Source organism: Dendrobates tinctorius, unplaced genomic scaffold, assembly GCF_039654945.1.
Source record: "Dendrobates tinctorius isolate UK_male_01 unplaced genomic scaffold, ASM3965494v1 ptg000130l, whole genome shotgun sequence".
In the NCBI taxonomy this organism is placed as follows: Eukaryota; Metazoa; Chordata; class Amphibia; order Anura; family Dendrobatidae; genus Dendrobates; species Dendrobates tinctorius.
The window spans coordinates 176,242-192,596 of record NW_027361798.1 but is presented as its reverse complement, the minus strand read 5'-3'; the positions used below and the strand labels follow the sequence as shown (position 1 = coordinate 192,596).

Genomic DNA, 16,355 nt, shown 5'->3' with positions numbered 1-16,355 from the left:
AGATATGCACTGAGATTATGTGAAAAGCCCGGACAACCCCTTTAAACCGAGAAACGGACAAGTGGATTTGTGGATCAAGATAAAAAAGGAGCCCAAGGTTAAATTATATATTTAATTACCTTAAGGGCACACTAGACAATACACCATATAGACAATGGTTATACATGGCCAGATAAGCAAATACAAATAGTGGTACAACAAAATATAAGTGGATTGATGATGTAAATTATCGAGTGAAGTCCGATCATGTGTGTGCTGGGACTCAGGGGGCATCAGCTGCAAGCAGAGTCCTAGGTCCTTCACAGGAAGGCCCCCTGATCAAAGTGGACTGCATAAATCAGAGACAGGAGACAGACCACGTGGCCTTTCAATAGCTTTTACCCCTTTGGGTCACTCCCCTCCAGCAATCGAATCCGGCCGAGACCCTGCTATGCATTAAGACCAAACACAACTTTACTACCTGGCTTCTTGTAGCTGCTCTATGTATCTCCATACCCCTGGGTGCTAGAACGGATCAAGACCCTGGAAGGCATTCGGTCTGGTCCAGAGATCACGGAAATGTAACAGATGTGTGGCTAGGGCGCATGATAAACCTATATTCTCGTTATGAAATTCTAGCAGTCTGAACAAAGCAGACTGTATGGTTGGATCCACAAGGGGTCTTCCTGTAGGAGCTGGATTCTAGCTAGCTGTTGGGGTGTGATTTCAGACCTTGCAGCTGAAAGGTGGCTCCACCTGCAGAGCTAGGTGTCTTGTAACAGCCACACATACCTAGAGGATGATTGAAAGCTGCGATTAGATTGCACCAACCTTTACAAGGTCAGATGAGAGAAGAGGTAAATGGGGAGGGGAGAGAAGACAGTACAGGAGAGGCAGCTGCTACATGTGAAATCACAGCCATAATACAGTAAGAGAAGATCAGAAACTACAGACCCCAAAATACAATACACCGTGTGCGCACGCACTGCTCAACATGGCACCAAGCACACACACCGCTGCTCCACATTGCACCACGGTGACACAGTGAATCCACATTGCACCGCGCCCACACACTGCTGATCCACATTGTATCACGCAGATTGCTCCACATTGCACCGCTCACACACTGTTGCTCTGCACTGCACCGCACACACACTGCTGCGCCATATTGCACCGCGCACACACTATCCTACATTTCAGTCACTGGTTGGATTCCCCATCACCCCTTACACAGCGGATGATCCCCAGGACTGTGTCATCCATTATCCCTCCTTCTCTCCATGGTGGGTGCGGTGCATGTATTTACCAGTAGTATTGGATTGAGTCAATCAGTAGAAAACAGTCAGTAAAAACCACTTTATTCCTTGGTGCAGAGGTTGCAAATAAAACCTGAGTAGCCAGAGCCAAATACCTGAGAGTCGCCCTCCATCTGCAGAGACGAGGCGGTCACCACACACCCGGACACAGGGACATTCTCTATAAAGTGCATGAACCTTAAAAGAAGCTCCCCTCCTGCTCCTCCTCCCTCTACAGCGTTCATCCTCTTAGTATATTGCAATCATCGTATTATACAGCACTGTGGACTTACAATTGCTCATTTTACCTTTCTACCCCGCTAATTCTTCTCTTCTCCATTAAGTCTATGACATCACGTGATTAATAACTGACGAGCTGAATCCTTCTAAGCTCCATGCAAAAACAGGAGGTCAATTTTCCCTGAATGGGGAGAGCAGCCAGGTCAGGAGGTGAAGAGGGGAAAGATAAATGCACGGACAAGAGACTTCCTGTTTCTACACAGAGCAGAGAAAACAAGAATTATCTGAGTAGAAAGTCAAAATGAGCAAATGTAAGTACACAGTGCTGTATAATATGATAGGTGCAATATATTATGAGGATAAAACTGTGATGGGAGGAAGAGGAGGAGAAGGGCGGCTTTTTTTTTTTTTTTTTTAAAGGGGAACCCCACCCGTAAACCCCACATTACAGCGAGTCTCAAGCCAAAGCGCCATGTGATGCACAGAAAGTGATCCAGTCACCTCCAGGGCTGTACTCACTATTCTGTCATTACATCTTGAACTCCAGTCACATCCAGAGCTGATATCAGGCAGCAGTGCATCGTGGGACATCAGATAGCACATCAGAGAAAACTAAACCTTTACATAAGTCAGTCTACAATGAAGACCTGCAGAATTGTAAATGCTGCTCTGGATGTGTATAGAGTACAGATAGCGAAATGTTGGTAACTTCAGGGCAACACATTAATAGCAATGGCATGTGGGATGAATAAAGGATGCCGACCCCAGGACAAATATGATTAATATGCGCGTGGAGACGTGGACCCTCGTGAGTCCGGCAGCATGCAGAGCAGCTTCAGCCTCCGGAGCCTTATTAAGCAGAATTTTAGGTGTAGCGCTCCTTTAAAACATATCTGAACTCTGCTTTATCCAACTCCACAGAGCCAGCTTCATCGCGTCCTACGCTCTAGTCGCATCCAAAGCTGCATTCACAGTTCTGTTGGCCCTTTAGGTGTTGTACGCCAGACACACGTTACAACCAAATGGCTGCAGCTCTGGATGGTACTGGAGTATAATCGTTAGGCAATAGTAGTTCTGAGAGTTGCAGCTTTGGTTGTGACTGGAGGACACATCTCGAGATTTGACCTGAATATTGGGGCTCTGAGCCAACAGCATAATGCCGGAGTCCGGGAGGCGGCAAAGGAAAACATGACAACAAACCCCACCATCGTACATTCCCTGACCCCGCACTAATAGCAACCGCTAAAAAAGGGTTTAAAAAAAATACAGAATCTGGAAAATGCATCCAATCCTGTCCAGATGACGAAAACCGGCGTGATCACGCCGTTCTCCTATGGAGCAGCAGTACAGGCGGGCATTAAAGGGGAACTCCACCTAACCAAATCCTCTCTCCCCAATTCGTGACCCGAGGGCAAATGGAGACATCCTGCCAGCAGTGCGGCGCCAGGAGCATCCAGAAATGTGACCACGCAGCACGGGGGATGGATTCCGCATCCCCCATAGGTCTATTGGGTGGAATTCCCCTTTAAAAGACAGTGTGGGTGAATGTAGCCCTTCCTCCGCGGGCGACTCGTCCTTCTGATAAGCAATCCAATCAAAAACAAGTAGCTAATTAATAGTCCGTTTGATGATTGCTCGCCCTTGTGGCAGCCATGACAGATGACGTCACAATTAAAGGGGAGAGGAACATGCCGTCCCTGGACCCCGGCGCGGCTTCTCCCCCGTGGGGGGGGGGGGTCGCCATCACTGTAACAGGGTGAAATCTTCCAGGGAGTCGCCGGCCGGTGCCTGCTGGGAATGGGGCGCCGCTTCTCTTCTTCCTTTTTCCTGGAGAAAGAAAGAAGAGAAGGTTTCCATCATAAAAGGGATCACAGCCCTGAAATTAAAGGGGTATTCCTGCCTCAGCGCACGCAGAAGGATATAGCAGAAGCGTGTCTTATACCAAGCCGAGCAAATAATGGATTTCAGGATCGCTGCTTGTCATCCGTTAAGAGAAATAGTCTGGACGGGCAGCAGCAGCAGAACACATCCGCGTCCCCCGGATCAGATCAGATTCAGCGACAGCAAGCAGAGATCCTGAACACCCCGATAATAATGCAGACACATCCCCGAAGTCAGATTGTGACATCACAGGAGGATTTACAGGAAGAACTAGAGCCCCCGATCACCGAACCCCAGGAGAGGAGGAGCAGCAGTCAGCCGAGCGCGCGTGTACACTGAGCAGGAGGAGCAGCAGTCAGCCGAGCGCGCGTGTACACTGAGCAGGAGGAGCAGCAGTCAGCCGAGCGCGCGTGTACACGGAGGAGCAGCAGCAGCAGTCAGCCGAGCGCGCGTGTACACGGAGGAGCAGCAGCAGCAGTCAGCCGAGCGCGCGTGTACACGGAGGAGCAGCAGCAGCAGTCAGCCGAGCGCGCGTGTACACGGAGGAGCAGCAGCAGCAGTCAGCCGAGCGCGCGTGTACACGGAGGAGCAGCAGCAGCAGTCAGCCGAGCGCGCGTGTACACGGAGGAGCAGCAGCAGCAGTCAGCCGAGCGCGCGTGTACACGGAGGAGCAGCAGCAGCAGTCAGCCGAGCGCGCGTGTACACGGAGGAGCAGCAGCAGCAGTCAGCCGAGCGCGCGTGTACACGGAGGAGCAGCAGCAGCAGTCAGCCGAGCGCGCGTGTACACGGAGGAGCAGCAGCAGCAGTCAGCCGAGCGCGCGTGTACACGGAGGAGCAGCAGCAGCAGTCAGCCGAGCGCGCGTGTACACGGAGGAGCAGCAGCAGCAGTCAGACGAGCGCGCGTGTACACGGAGGAGCAGCAGCAGTCAGACGAGCGCGCGTGTACACGGAGGAGCAGCAGCAGTCAGACGAGCGCGCGTGTACACGGAGGAGCAGCAGCAGTCAGACGAGCGCGCGTGTACACGGAGGAGCAGCAGCAGTCAGACGAGCGCGCGTGTACACGGAGGAGCAGCAGCAGTCAGACGAGCGCGCGTGTACACGGAGGAGCAGCAGCAGTCAGACGAGCGCGCGTGTACACGGAGGAGCAGCAGCAGTCAGCCGAGCGCGCGTACACACGGAGGAGCAGCAGCAGTCAGCCGAGCGCGCGTACACACGGAGGAGCAGCAGCAGTCAGCCGAGCGCGCGTACACACGGAGGAGCAGCAGCAGTCAGTCGAGCGCGCGTACACACGGAGGAGCAGCAGCAGTCAGTCGAGCGCGCATACACACAGAGGAGCAGCAGCAGTCAGCCGAGCGCGCATACACACAGAGGAGCAGCAGCAGTCAGCCGAGCGCGTATACACACGGAGGAGCAGCAGCAGTCAGCCGATCGCGCATACACACAGAGGAGCAGCAGCAGTCAGCCGATCGCGCATACACACAGAGGAGCAGCAGCAGTCAGTCGAGCGCGCGTACACACAGAGGAGCAGCAGCAGTCGAGCGCGCATACACACGGAGGAGCAGCAGCAGTCAGCCGAGCGCGCATACACACAGAGGAGCAGCAGTCAGCCGAGCGCGCGTATACACACGGAGGAGCAGCAGCAGTCAGCCGAGCGCGCGTATACACACGGAGGAGCAGCAGCAGTCAGCCGAGCGCGCGTATACACACGGAGGAGCAGCAGCAGTCAGCCGAGCGCGCGTACACACGGAGGAGCAGCAGCAGTCAGCCGAGCGCGCGTACACACGGAGGAGCAGCAGCAGTCAGCCGAGCGCGCGTATACACACGGAGGAGCAGCAGCAGTCAGCCGAGCGCGCGTACACACGGAGGAGCAGCAGCAGTCAGCCGAGCGCGCGTACACACGGAGGAGCAGCAGCAGTCAGCCGAGCGCGCGTACACACGGAGGAGCAGCAGCAGTCCGCAGAGAGGGCTTGTACACGGAGGAGACAGGAGGAGAAATGTCCCAGCTACAAGTGACTGCACGCTCACAATATAGGATATGGGGGAACTGGTAATGTGGGGGAAAAGGATGGGGCTGCACTTACTATTTTAATGCCCCAGTCACACCCAGAGCTGCATTTACTATTCCAATACTCCACTCAGACCCAGAGCTGCATTCACAGTGGATTTCCCACATCTCTTGCTGGCGGCCCCCTCCTTTACCTTCTTGTACTGCTGGTAGCTGTCCTTCTCCAGCTGCAGCCTCCGCCGCTCCGTCTCGTCCGGCTTGTATTCCTCCGGCACTACGTAGTCGGTGGGGCGTGCGGCGCTGCACATCTCACAGCCGGGGCGGGTGGGTTTATTGATGAAGGTGCACTGAGGACACGACCAGCCGGGCTGCAGGAGGCAAAACAGAGCATGAGAGAGGGCAGCACAGCCAGGGGGCGCTCTGCCAAGACCCCTGCAATAGACTGACACAGCTGCAGGACTCGGTACAATGTGTCAGAGCGTTCAGCATAGCAGAGGGAGAGGAGCTGCTGCTGGGTGAAGACTTCACACGAGTCCGGGCGCCCCTTATATCCCCATCACGCCGCGCCCCATGTTCGATTTAACGCTCTCATTTTCTCCTATTCTTCTAGGAGCCGGAACGTTGGAGTTTTTCTGTCCTCGTCGAAGATCAATTTATCAATGCTGAGACTGAAACAATATTCTTGGTGGGAAAGACCCCCACAGACTGGAAGCATGGAAATGGTTGAAGTCGAGGTCCCCACATAAGAAGGAAGGGGTTAAGGCTGGCACCTACCTGTGCGGGGGACGGGGGCGCAGCTGGGACCAGGGGCTTCTGCGTTAGGTTTAAGGACTTGAAGTCCAGGTGTAAGTTGTGCGACACCTGCTCCGTCCCCTCCGGCCGAAGATTGTGTGACACTAGAAGAAGGAGCCTGAGGTCAGAAAGAGGCGAAACCTGACAAACATGGCCGCTCCCCGATACTGAATGAATATATACACACAGTGGGGAAAATAAGTATTTCTTCCACCGCCTATTTGCAAGTTTTCCCTCATAAAAAGAATGGAGAGGTGTGTAATGGTTATCATAGGTACACTTGCATGAAATAAGTATTTGATAGAATAGAAAAACAGGACTTGGTTTGGTTCAGAAATTTTTGTTTGCAATTAGTGGTCAGACGTCTCCTGTAGTTCCTGGCCAGGTTTGCACACACTGCAGCGGGGATTTTGGCCCCCTCCCCCATTCAGATCTTCTCCAGATCTTTCAGGTTTAGAGGCGGTCGCTGGAAAACATTGAGCTTCAGCTCCCTCCAAAGATTTTCTATTGGGTGCAGGTCTAGAGACTCGCTAGGCCACTCCAGTACATTACGGAGCCACTCCATAGTTGCTTTGGCTGTGTATTTCGAGTCATTGTCATGCTAGAAGACCCAGTAATGACCCATCCTTCAATGCACTTACTGAGGGAAGGAGGTTGTTGGCCCCATCCATCCCCCCTTCGACACAGTGCAGTTTATCCTGTCCCGTTTGAAGAAAAGCAACCTCTAAAGTATGTTTCCTCCACCATGCTTCATGGTTGGGATGGTGTTCTTGGGGTTGTACTCATCCTTCTTCCTCCAAACATGACAAGTGGAGTGGATTCCAAAATTTTGGTTTCATCTGTCCACATAACATTCCCCCATGCCGCCTCTGGAACATCCAGACAATCATTGGGGAACTTCAAACGGACCTGGACATGTCCTGGCATGAGCAGGGGGACCTTGCGTGTCCTGCAGGATATTAATCCATGACAGCGTACTGTGTCACTAACAGTAATGTTTGAGACTGTGGTCCCAGCTCTGTTCAGGTCATTGACCAGGTCCTCCTGTATAGTTCTGGGCTGATGCTTGACCTTTCCCAGAATCATCCTTACCCCTCGAGGTGAGATCTTGCATGGAGCCCCAGACAACAGAAGATTTGACAGTCATCTTGTGTTTCATCCATTTTCTAATAATTATGCCAACAGTTGTTGCCGTCTCACCAAGCTGCTTGCCTATTGTCCTATAGCCCATCCCAGCCTTGTGCAGGTCTACAATTTTGTCCCTGGTGTCCTTAGACAGCTCTTTGGTCTTGGCCATGGTGGAGTTGTTGGAGTGTGAATGAGTATGTGGCCAGGTGTCTTTTATACAAGTAACGAATTCTAACAGGTGCAATTAATACAGGTAATGAGCGCGGAGTAGGAGGCTTCTTACAGAAAACTAACAGGTCTGTGAGAGCCAGAATTCTTGCTGGTCAGTGATCAAATACTAATTTCATGCAGTAAAATGCAAAAAATCACGCAATAATTTTCTGGTTTTTATTTCTAGATTCTGTCTCTCACAAGTGAAGCGTACCCACGATAAAAATTATTAGAGACCTCTCCATTATTTGTAGGTGGAAAAATTGCAAAATCAGCAGCGTATCAAATACCGTACTTACTTCCCCACTGTATACATACATAGTTCATGACACCAAAGAAGAGTACAAAATAAGTGAGCAATAAGCTTATAAAAAAAATATAATAACAACGTTAATAGATGATAGATTTAATCTATGTCACTAATCCAAAAGAAAAAAATAAATGAGCACAGCCTCCACCTTCATCCACAGCCTATAAAGTTACTAGACTGAGCACAGCCTCCACCTTCATCCACAGCTTATAGTTAGACTGAGCACAGCCTCCACCTTCATCCACAGCTTATAGTTACTAAACTGATCACAGCCTCCACCTTCATCCACAGCTTATAGTTACTAGACTGAGCACAGCCTCCACCTTCATCCACAGCTTATAGTTACTAGACTGAGCACAGCCTCCACCTTCATCCACAGCTTATAGTTACTAAACTGATCACAGCCTCCACCTCATCTACAGCCTATAAAGTTACTAAACTGAGCACAGCCTCCACCTCATCTACAGCCTATAAAGTTACTAAACTGAGCACAACCTCCACCTCATCTACCCCCTATAAAGTTACTAAACTGAGCGCAGCCTCCACCTCATCTACCCCCTATAAAGTTACTAAACTGAGCACAGCCTCCACCTCATCCATAGCTTATAAAGTTACTAAACTGAGCACAGCCTTTCCCTCATCTACCCCTATAGTTACTAAACTGAGCACAACCTCCACATCTACCCCCTATAAAGTTACTAGACTGAGCACAGCCTCCACCTTCATCCACAGCTTATAGTTACTAGACTGAGCACAGCCTCCACCTTCATCCACAGCTTATAGTTACTAAGACTGAGCACAGCCTCCACCTTCATCCACAGCTTATAGTTACTAGACTGAGCACAGCCTCCACCTTCATCCACAGCTTATAGTTACTAGACTGAGCACAGCCTCCACCTTCATCCACAGCTTATAGTTACTAGACTGAGCACAGCCTCCACCTTCATCCACAGCTTATAGTTACTAAACTGATCACAGCCTCCACCTCATCTACAGCCTATAAAGTTACTAAACTGAGCACAACCTCCACCTCATCTACCCCCTATAAAGTTACTAAACTGAGCACAGCCTCCACCTCATCTACCCCCTATAAAGTTACTAAACTGAGCACAGCCTCCACCTCATCCATAGCTTATAAAGTTACTAAACTGAGCACAGCCTTTCCCTCATCTACCCCTATAGTTACTAAACTGAGCACAACCTCAACATCTACCCCCTATAAAGTTACTAAACTGAGCACAGCCTCCACTTTCATCCACAGCCTATAAAGTTACTAAACTGAGCACAGCCTCAACCTTCATCCACAGCCTATAAAGTTACTAAACTGAGCACAGCCTCCACATCTACCCCCTATAAAGTTACTAAACTGAGCACAGCCTCCACATCTACCCCCTATAAAGTTACTAAACTGAGCACAGCCTCCACTTTCATCCACAGCCTATAAAGTTACTAAACTGAGCACAACCTCCACATCTACCCCCTATAAAGTTACTAAACTGAGCACAGCCTCCACATCTACCCCCTATAGTTACTAAACTGAGCACAGCCTCCACTTTCATCCACAGCCTATAAAGTTACTAAACTGAGCACAACCTCCACATCTACCCCCTATAGTTACTAAACTGAGCACAGCCTCCACTTTCATCCACAGCCTATAAAGTTACTAAACTGAGCACAACCTCCACATCTACCCCCTATAAAGTTACTAAACTGAGCACAGCCTCCACTTTCATCCACAGCCTATAAAGTTACTAAACTGAGCACAGCCTCCACTTTCATCCACAGCCTATAAAGTTACTAAACTGAGCACAGCCTCCACTTTCATCCACAGCCTATAAAGTTACTAAACTGAGCACAGCCTCCACTTTCATCCACAGCCTATAAAGTTACTAAACTGAGCACAGCCTCCACTTTCATCCACAGCCTATAAAGTTACTAAACTGAGCACAGCCTCCACCTCATCTACAGCCTATAAAGTTACTAAACTGAGCACAGCCTCCACCTCATCTACCCCCTATAAAGTTACTAAACTGAGGACAGCCTCCACATCTACCCCCTATAAAGTTACTAAACTGAGCACAGCTTCCACTTTCATCCACAGCCTATAAAGTTACTAAACTGACAACCTCCTACTTCATCCACAGCCTATAAAGTTACTAAACTGAGGACAACCTCCACCTTCATCCACAGCCTATAAAGTTACTAAACTGAGGACAACCTCCACCTTCATTCACAGCCTATAAAGTTACTACACTGAGCACAACCTCCACATCTACCCCCTATAAAGTTACTAAACTGAGGACAACCTCCATATCTACCCCCTATAAAGTTACTAAACTGAGGACAGCCTCCACATCTACCCCCTATAAAGTTACTAAACTGAGGACAACCTCCACCTTCATCCACAGCCTATAAAGTTACTAAACTGAGCACAGCCTCTACCTCATCTACCCCCTATAAAGTTACTAAACTGAGCACAGTCTCCACCTTCATCCACAGCCTATATAGTTAGCACACCTGCCATAGGGATAACTTAGACATGTCCAGCCTCATGCAGTAACTCACCACCATTTTTTGTACTGGACCTGGTTGGCACAGTGTTGAACTTGGTGCGCTCATCCCAGCCGGAGGCGGGCAGCAGAGGGAAGGGCTGGTATAAGTTGCTTGTGTATGGATCTTGCATATTCAGTTTTGCCTGTTTCGCCCCCAGCAGGTAGAGGAAGGCGGTGTCGCCATCTTTCCTGATCCCATAAGAGGCAACGGTGCGATCGTCCAAGCAGAGACACTGGCCAATAATCCAGCGCTGGATATTGGGGAGGAACTGATACTCGTTGAAAATCTGTAAAGGAATCCATGGACTTATACTCCAGTCACATCCAAAGCTGCAAGAAACGTCATGCAGCCTGGGAGTTAACGAAAAAGGTACAGCTTATGGCTAGAGGATGCTACACAAGCCAAAAAGCCGTTCACATCTGCCGAGCAGCCGCTCCAGGGCCGGGCGTCTCCACTCACCTGCTGCTTCAGAGCGGCGACCGTAGTGTGAGCGCTCACGTGAACAGTGATGTTAACAGACGCCGAGGCGTCCTCCACACCGACCTTCATGCTGGGGAGGGAAAGAGGCGTCAGCCCGGACCCCGATCACACAGCAAAATGGTCAGTGAGCGGCAGACACTCACCAGATCTCACTCTTCGGATAACACACTGGATTCAGCTGGATCTGGAGCGGAATCTTCTGCCGAGCGAGATCCGAGGCGTACAGTGCCGCCATCTTCTGATCTCCGGCCTCAATGGATCTGCTGAGCCGCTGCGCCAAGTCCTCTGTAGTAGGAGAGAGACCTCGGGTCATCTGTGGTGTTACATGGGACTGCAGGTGACGTCTGCTACAATATTTGTGGTGTTACATAGGACTGCAGGTGACATCTACTACATTATCTGTGCTCAGAGTTATTACTGTTGTGTGATGTTACATAGGGCTGCAGGTGACATACAGGTGCATCTCACAAAATTAGAATATCATCAAAAGTGAATTTCAGTTCTTCAATACAAAAAGTGACTCTCATACATCAATTCCTGCATCAATACGGCGTGGCATGGAGGCGATCAGCCTGTGGCACTGCTGAGGGGCTATGGAAGCCCAGGTTGCTTTGATAGCAGCCTTCAGCTCGTCTGCATTGTTGGGTCTGGTGTCTCTCATCTTCCTCTTGACAATACTCCATAGATTCTCTATGGGGTTAAGGTCAGGCGAGCTTGCTGCCAATCAAGCCCAGTGATACTGTTGTCTTTACACCAGGTATAGGTTCTTTTGGCCGTGTGGACAGGGGCCAAGTCCTGCTGGAGAATGACATTTCCATCTCCATAAAGCCTGTCAGCAGAGGGAAGCATGAAGAGCTCTAACATGTCCTGGTAGACGGCTGCGCTGACTTTGGTCTTGATAACAGTGGACTTACACCAGCAGATGACATGGCTCCCCAAACCATCACTGACTGTGGAGACTTATAGAATCATAGAATCGTAGAGTTGGAAGGGACCTCCTGGGCCATCTGGTCCAACCCCCTGCTCAAAGCAGGATTCGCTAAATCATCCCAGTCAGATGTCTGTCCAGCCTCTGTTTGAAGACTTCCATTGAAGGAGAACTCACCACTTCTCGTGGCAGCCTGTTCCACTCATTGATCACTCTAACTGTCAAAAAGTTTTTTCTAATATCTAATCTGTGTCTCCTCCCATTCAGTTTCATCCCATTGCTTCTAGTCTTTCCTTGTGCAAATGAGAATAAAGTTGATCCTTCTACAATGTGACAGCCCTTTAGATATTTGTAGACAGCTATTAAGTCTCCTCTCAGTCTTCTCTTTTGCAAACTAAACATTCCCAAATCCTGCAACCTTTCCTCATAAGACAGGGTTTGCAGACCGGTCACCATTCTGGTCGCTCTTTTCTGAACTTGCTCCAGTTTGTTGATGTCTTTTTTAAAATGTGCCCAAAACTGGACACAATATTCCAGATGAGGTCTGACCAAAGAGGAGTAGAGGGAAATAATGACTTCACGTGATCTAGACTGTATGCTTCTGTTAATACATCCTAGAATTGCATTTGCCTTTTTTGCTGCTGCATCACACTGTTGACTCATATTCAGTCTGTGATCTATTAGTATACCCAAGTCTTTTTCACATGTGCTGTTGCTTAGCCCTATTCCTCCCATTCTGTATATGCTATTTTCATTTTTATTGCCCAGATGTAGTACTTTGCATTTTTCTCTGTTAAAAACCATTCTGTTCGTTCACACTAGACCTTGGAAATCGCGGTCCAGAGTCTGGAGGAAGAGTGGAGAGACCACAATCCAAGCTGCTGGAGGTCTGGTGTGAAGTCTCCACCATCAGTGATGGTTTGGGGAGCCATGTCATCTGCTGGTGTAGGTCCACTGTGTGTTATCAAGACCAAAGTCAGCGCAGGAAATGTTAGACCACTTTGATGCAGGATGAGCCCCGACCAAGTACTGAGGGCATTTACTGATCAGACATTTCAGATTTTACAATCATTTTTCCAGCTGGTGTTATAAAGTATTCTCTGTTACTGAGATAATGACTTCTGGGTTCTCATTGGCTGTAAGCCATAATCACCAACACTACCAGAAATAAACCTGTGAGATAGATCCCTCTGTGTGTAATAGAATAGAGGAGAGGCACTGTCTGTATTGGAGAACTGAAATAAATTCACTTTTTGAGGAGATTCTAAATTTGTGAGAAGCTCCTGTACGACTGCAGGTGGCATCTGCTACATTATCTGTGCTGTTACATGGGACTGCGAGTGGCATCTGCTACATTATCTGTGCTGTTACATGGGACTGCAGGTGGCATCTACATTATTGGTGCTGTTACATGGGACTGCAGGTGACATTACTACATTATCTGTACTCAGTTATCACTGTGTTACATGGGACTGCGGGTGACATTATCGGCCCCTGCTCACCTTTTGTGCAGAGGTTTGTCAGCGGCTCTTCCTCTGCAGACGGTGATTTAGCAGCAGCCGCGTCCGGGGGGTTTCGGAGCTTTGACCCCGCGACTTCCGCCTGCGATTGTGCAACTAAATAGAAAGAAGGTTAAGTTCAGGAGCAGCTGCCGGCAGAGGGGCGACTCCCGGGGTGCGGACCGCCAGTCTTCACTCTGACATTACCGGATTCGGCTCCAGTTATCCATCTCCAGCCCACACACAATCTGCGAGGAGCCGCGACTGACGGACACAGGGGAGGCGCACCCCAGTCACAGCGGCTATGGCTCACCTCTCCGGGCCTCCCGCAGAGAGCTGCTCACCACCGTCCACCATCGCTGGGCCTCCCGCTCATCATCAAACCGGAAGGTGAGGACGCGGCTGGGCGTCTCCAGGGTGGAGAGTTCATGGCACCGCGACGTCTTCAGGTCGTACGAGACGTCTCTGAGCTGGAAGTCCCCGAGGATCTGGGGGACAGAGAAGTCACGAGGGGGGTGACAAGAGCAGGGGGGCAAGGAAGGCACTGAAGGGGGCTGGCAACAAAAGCCAGTGGATGGAAGGAAGGGGGCGACGATGAGGCCGACGCGCAAGGTGCCGCTCTGGACTAGGGACCCACGCACGCAGCTCCGGACGGGGGGGGGGGGGGGCGGCGAGGGCAGCTCCGGACGGGGGGGGGGGGGCGGCAAGGGCAGCTCCGGACGGGGGGGGGGGGGCAAGGGCAGCTCCGGACGGGGGGGGGGGGGGCAAGGGCAAGGGCAGCTCCGGACGGGGGGGGGGGGGGGGGGGGGGGCGGCGAGGGCAGCTCCGGACGGGGGGGCGAGGGCAGCTCCGGACGGGGGGGGGGAGGGCGAGGGCAGCTCCGGACGGGGGGGGGGGGGGGGGGGGGAGGGCAGCTCCGGACGGGGGGGGGGGGGGGGGGGGGGAGGGCAGCTCCGGACGGGGGGGGGGGGGGGGGGGGGGAGGGCAGCTCCGGACGGGGGGGGGGGGGGGGGGGGGAGGGCAGCTCCGGACGGGGGGGGGGCAGCGGCAGCTCCAGACGGGGGGGGGGGGGGGCGAGGGCAGCTCCGGACGGGGGGGGCAGCTCCGGACGGGGGGGGGGGGGGGGGGCGAGGGCAGCTCCGGACGGGGGGGCAGCTCCGGACGGGGGGGGGGGCAGCGGCAGCTCCAGACGGGGGGGGGGGGGGCAGCGGCAGCTCCAGACGGGGGGGGGGGCAGCGGCAGCTCCAGACGGGGGGGGGGGGCAGCGGCAGCTCCAGACGGGGGGGGGGCAGCGGCAGCTCCGGACGGGGGGGGGGCAGCGGCAGCTCCGGACGGGGGGGGGGGGGCAGCGGCAGCTCCGGACGGGGGGGGGGGGGCAGCGGCAGCTCCGGACGGGGGGGGGGGGGGGGCGAGGGCAGCTCCGGACGGGGGGGGGGGGGGGGGGGGGGGGGGGAGGGCAGCTCCGGACGGGGGGGGGGGGGGCAGCTCCGGACGGGGGGGGGGCGAGGGCAGCTCCGGACGGGGGGGGGGGCGAGGGCAGCTCCGGACGGGGGGGGGGGCGAGGGCAGCTCCGGACGGGGGGGGGGGCGAGGGCAGCTCCGGACGGGGGGGGGGGGCGAGGGCAGCTCCGGACGGGGGGGGGGGGGGGAGGGCAGCAGCTCCGGACGGGGGGGGGGCGAGGGCAGCTCCGGACGGGGGGGGGGGCGAGGGCAGCTCCGGACGGGGGGGGGGGGCGAGGGCAGCTCCGGACGGGGGGGGGGGGGCGAGGGCAGCTCCGGACGGGGGGGGGGGGGCGAGGGCAGCTCCGGACGGGGGGGGGGGGGCGAGGGCAGCTCCGGACGGGGGGGGGGGGGGCGAGGGCAGCTCCGGACGGGGGGGGGGGGGCAGCGGCAGCTCCGGACGGGGGGGGGGGGGGCAGCGGCAGCTCCGGACGGGGGGGGGGGGGCAGCGGCAGCTCCGGACGGGGGGGGGGGGGGGGCGAGGGCAGCTCCGGACGGGGGGGGGGGGGGGGGGGGGGAGGGCAGCTCCGGACGGGGGGGGGGGGGCAGCTCCGGACGGGGGGGGGGCGAGGGCAGCTCCGGACGGGGGGGGGGGCGAGGGCAGCTCCGGACGGGGGGGGGGGCGAGGGCAGCTCCGGACGGGGGGGGGGGCGAGGGCAGCTCCGGACGGGGGGGGGGGGGGGAGGGCAGCAGCTCCGGACGGGGGGGGGGCGAGGGCAGCTCCGGACGGGGGGGGGGGCGAGGGCAGCTCCGGACGGGGGGGGGGCGAGGGCAGCTCCGGACGGGGGGGGGGGGGCGAGGGCAGCTCCGGACGGGGGGGGGGGGGCGAGGGCAGCTCCGGACGGGGGGGGGGGGGGGGGAGGGCAGCTCCGGACGGGGGGGGGGGGGGGGGGGGGGAGGGCAGCTCCGGACGGGGGGGGGGGGGGGGGGGGGAGGGCAGCTCCGGACGGGGGGGGGGGGGGGGGGGGGAGGGCAGCTCCGGACGGGGGGGGGGGGAGGGCAGCACCGGATGTGTCAGTAGCAGCATCTCCGCTGTCTGGAGGAGGGACACGGGGTCTTGTAGTAAAAGTTGTCACGTGACGTCACGGTGCCCGTTACACAGGTCGGGCCGGGGCTCCCGCGGTTCTGGGTCTCTTCTCACCGTTCCTGCCGGGCCCTGGGCCGCCGCTTGGCTCCGCCGCACCGACAGGCGGAAATCACCGGCTCTCTCCGGCTCAACGCTCAGCTGTAGTTGCACCGTGTCCCGGCCGCTCCCCGCTTCCTCCAGCCATGCCCGGGCCGACACCAGCACTGTGGGCAGCGGCTGTGAGGGGACGGGACCCCCGCACGCCATGTCTCCCGGCCCGGGGCCGCTCAGAGCTTTGACTTCCTGGTGTTGCCGCCCTCTGCTGACCGCGAGCGGAAATGCAGACAGTCACCTTTAGCGGCCGTGACCCTGACTCCCTCTGCTGGTGGTGACCGGTACGGCAGCCAATCCGGAGGTGGGGGCGGAGCTGAGGGGAGACCGGAAGTGTAACGGTAAGTCCTAACGGAGGGAGGAGCCAACCGGCAGAGGA

The 16,355-nt window shown here is 54.8% G+C and overlaps 1 protein-coding gene across 1 annotated transcript in view; it reads right to left on the bottom strand.

Moving 5' to 3' along the window:
- Nucleotides 1–16,279, bottom strand: part of LOC141047904 (ranBP-type and C3HC4-type zinc finger-containing protein 1-like) — a 38,632-nt gene extending 22,353 nt beyond the window's left edge. The window contains exons 1-8 of the mRNA XM_073543223.1: nt 15,941–16,279; nt 13,614–13,788; nt 13,304–13,417; nt 11,017–11,158; nt 10,853–10,943; nt 10,406–10,679; nt 6,175–6,296; nt 5,595–5,768 (exon numbers count right to left, since the gene is read on the bottom strand). Coding sequence (XP_073399324.1) covers nt 5,595–5,768; nt 6,175–6,296; nt 10,406–10,679; nt 10,853–10,943; nt 11,017–11,158; nt 13,304–13,417; nt 13,614–13,788; nt 15,941–16,132 — 1,284 coding nt within the window. The 5' untranslated portion in view covers nt 16,133–16,279. The remainder of the gene's footprint in view (nt 1–5,594; nt 5,769–6,174; nt 6,297–10,405; nt 10,680–10,852; nt 10,944–11,016; nt 11,159–13,303; nt 13,418–13,613; nt 13,789–15,940) is intronic.
- Nucleotides 16,280–16,355: the final 76 nt, after the last annotated feature.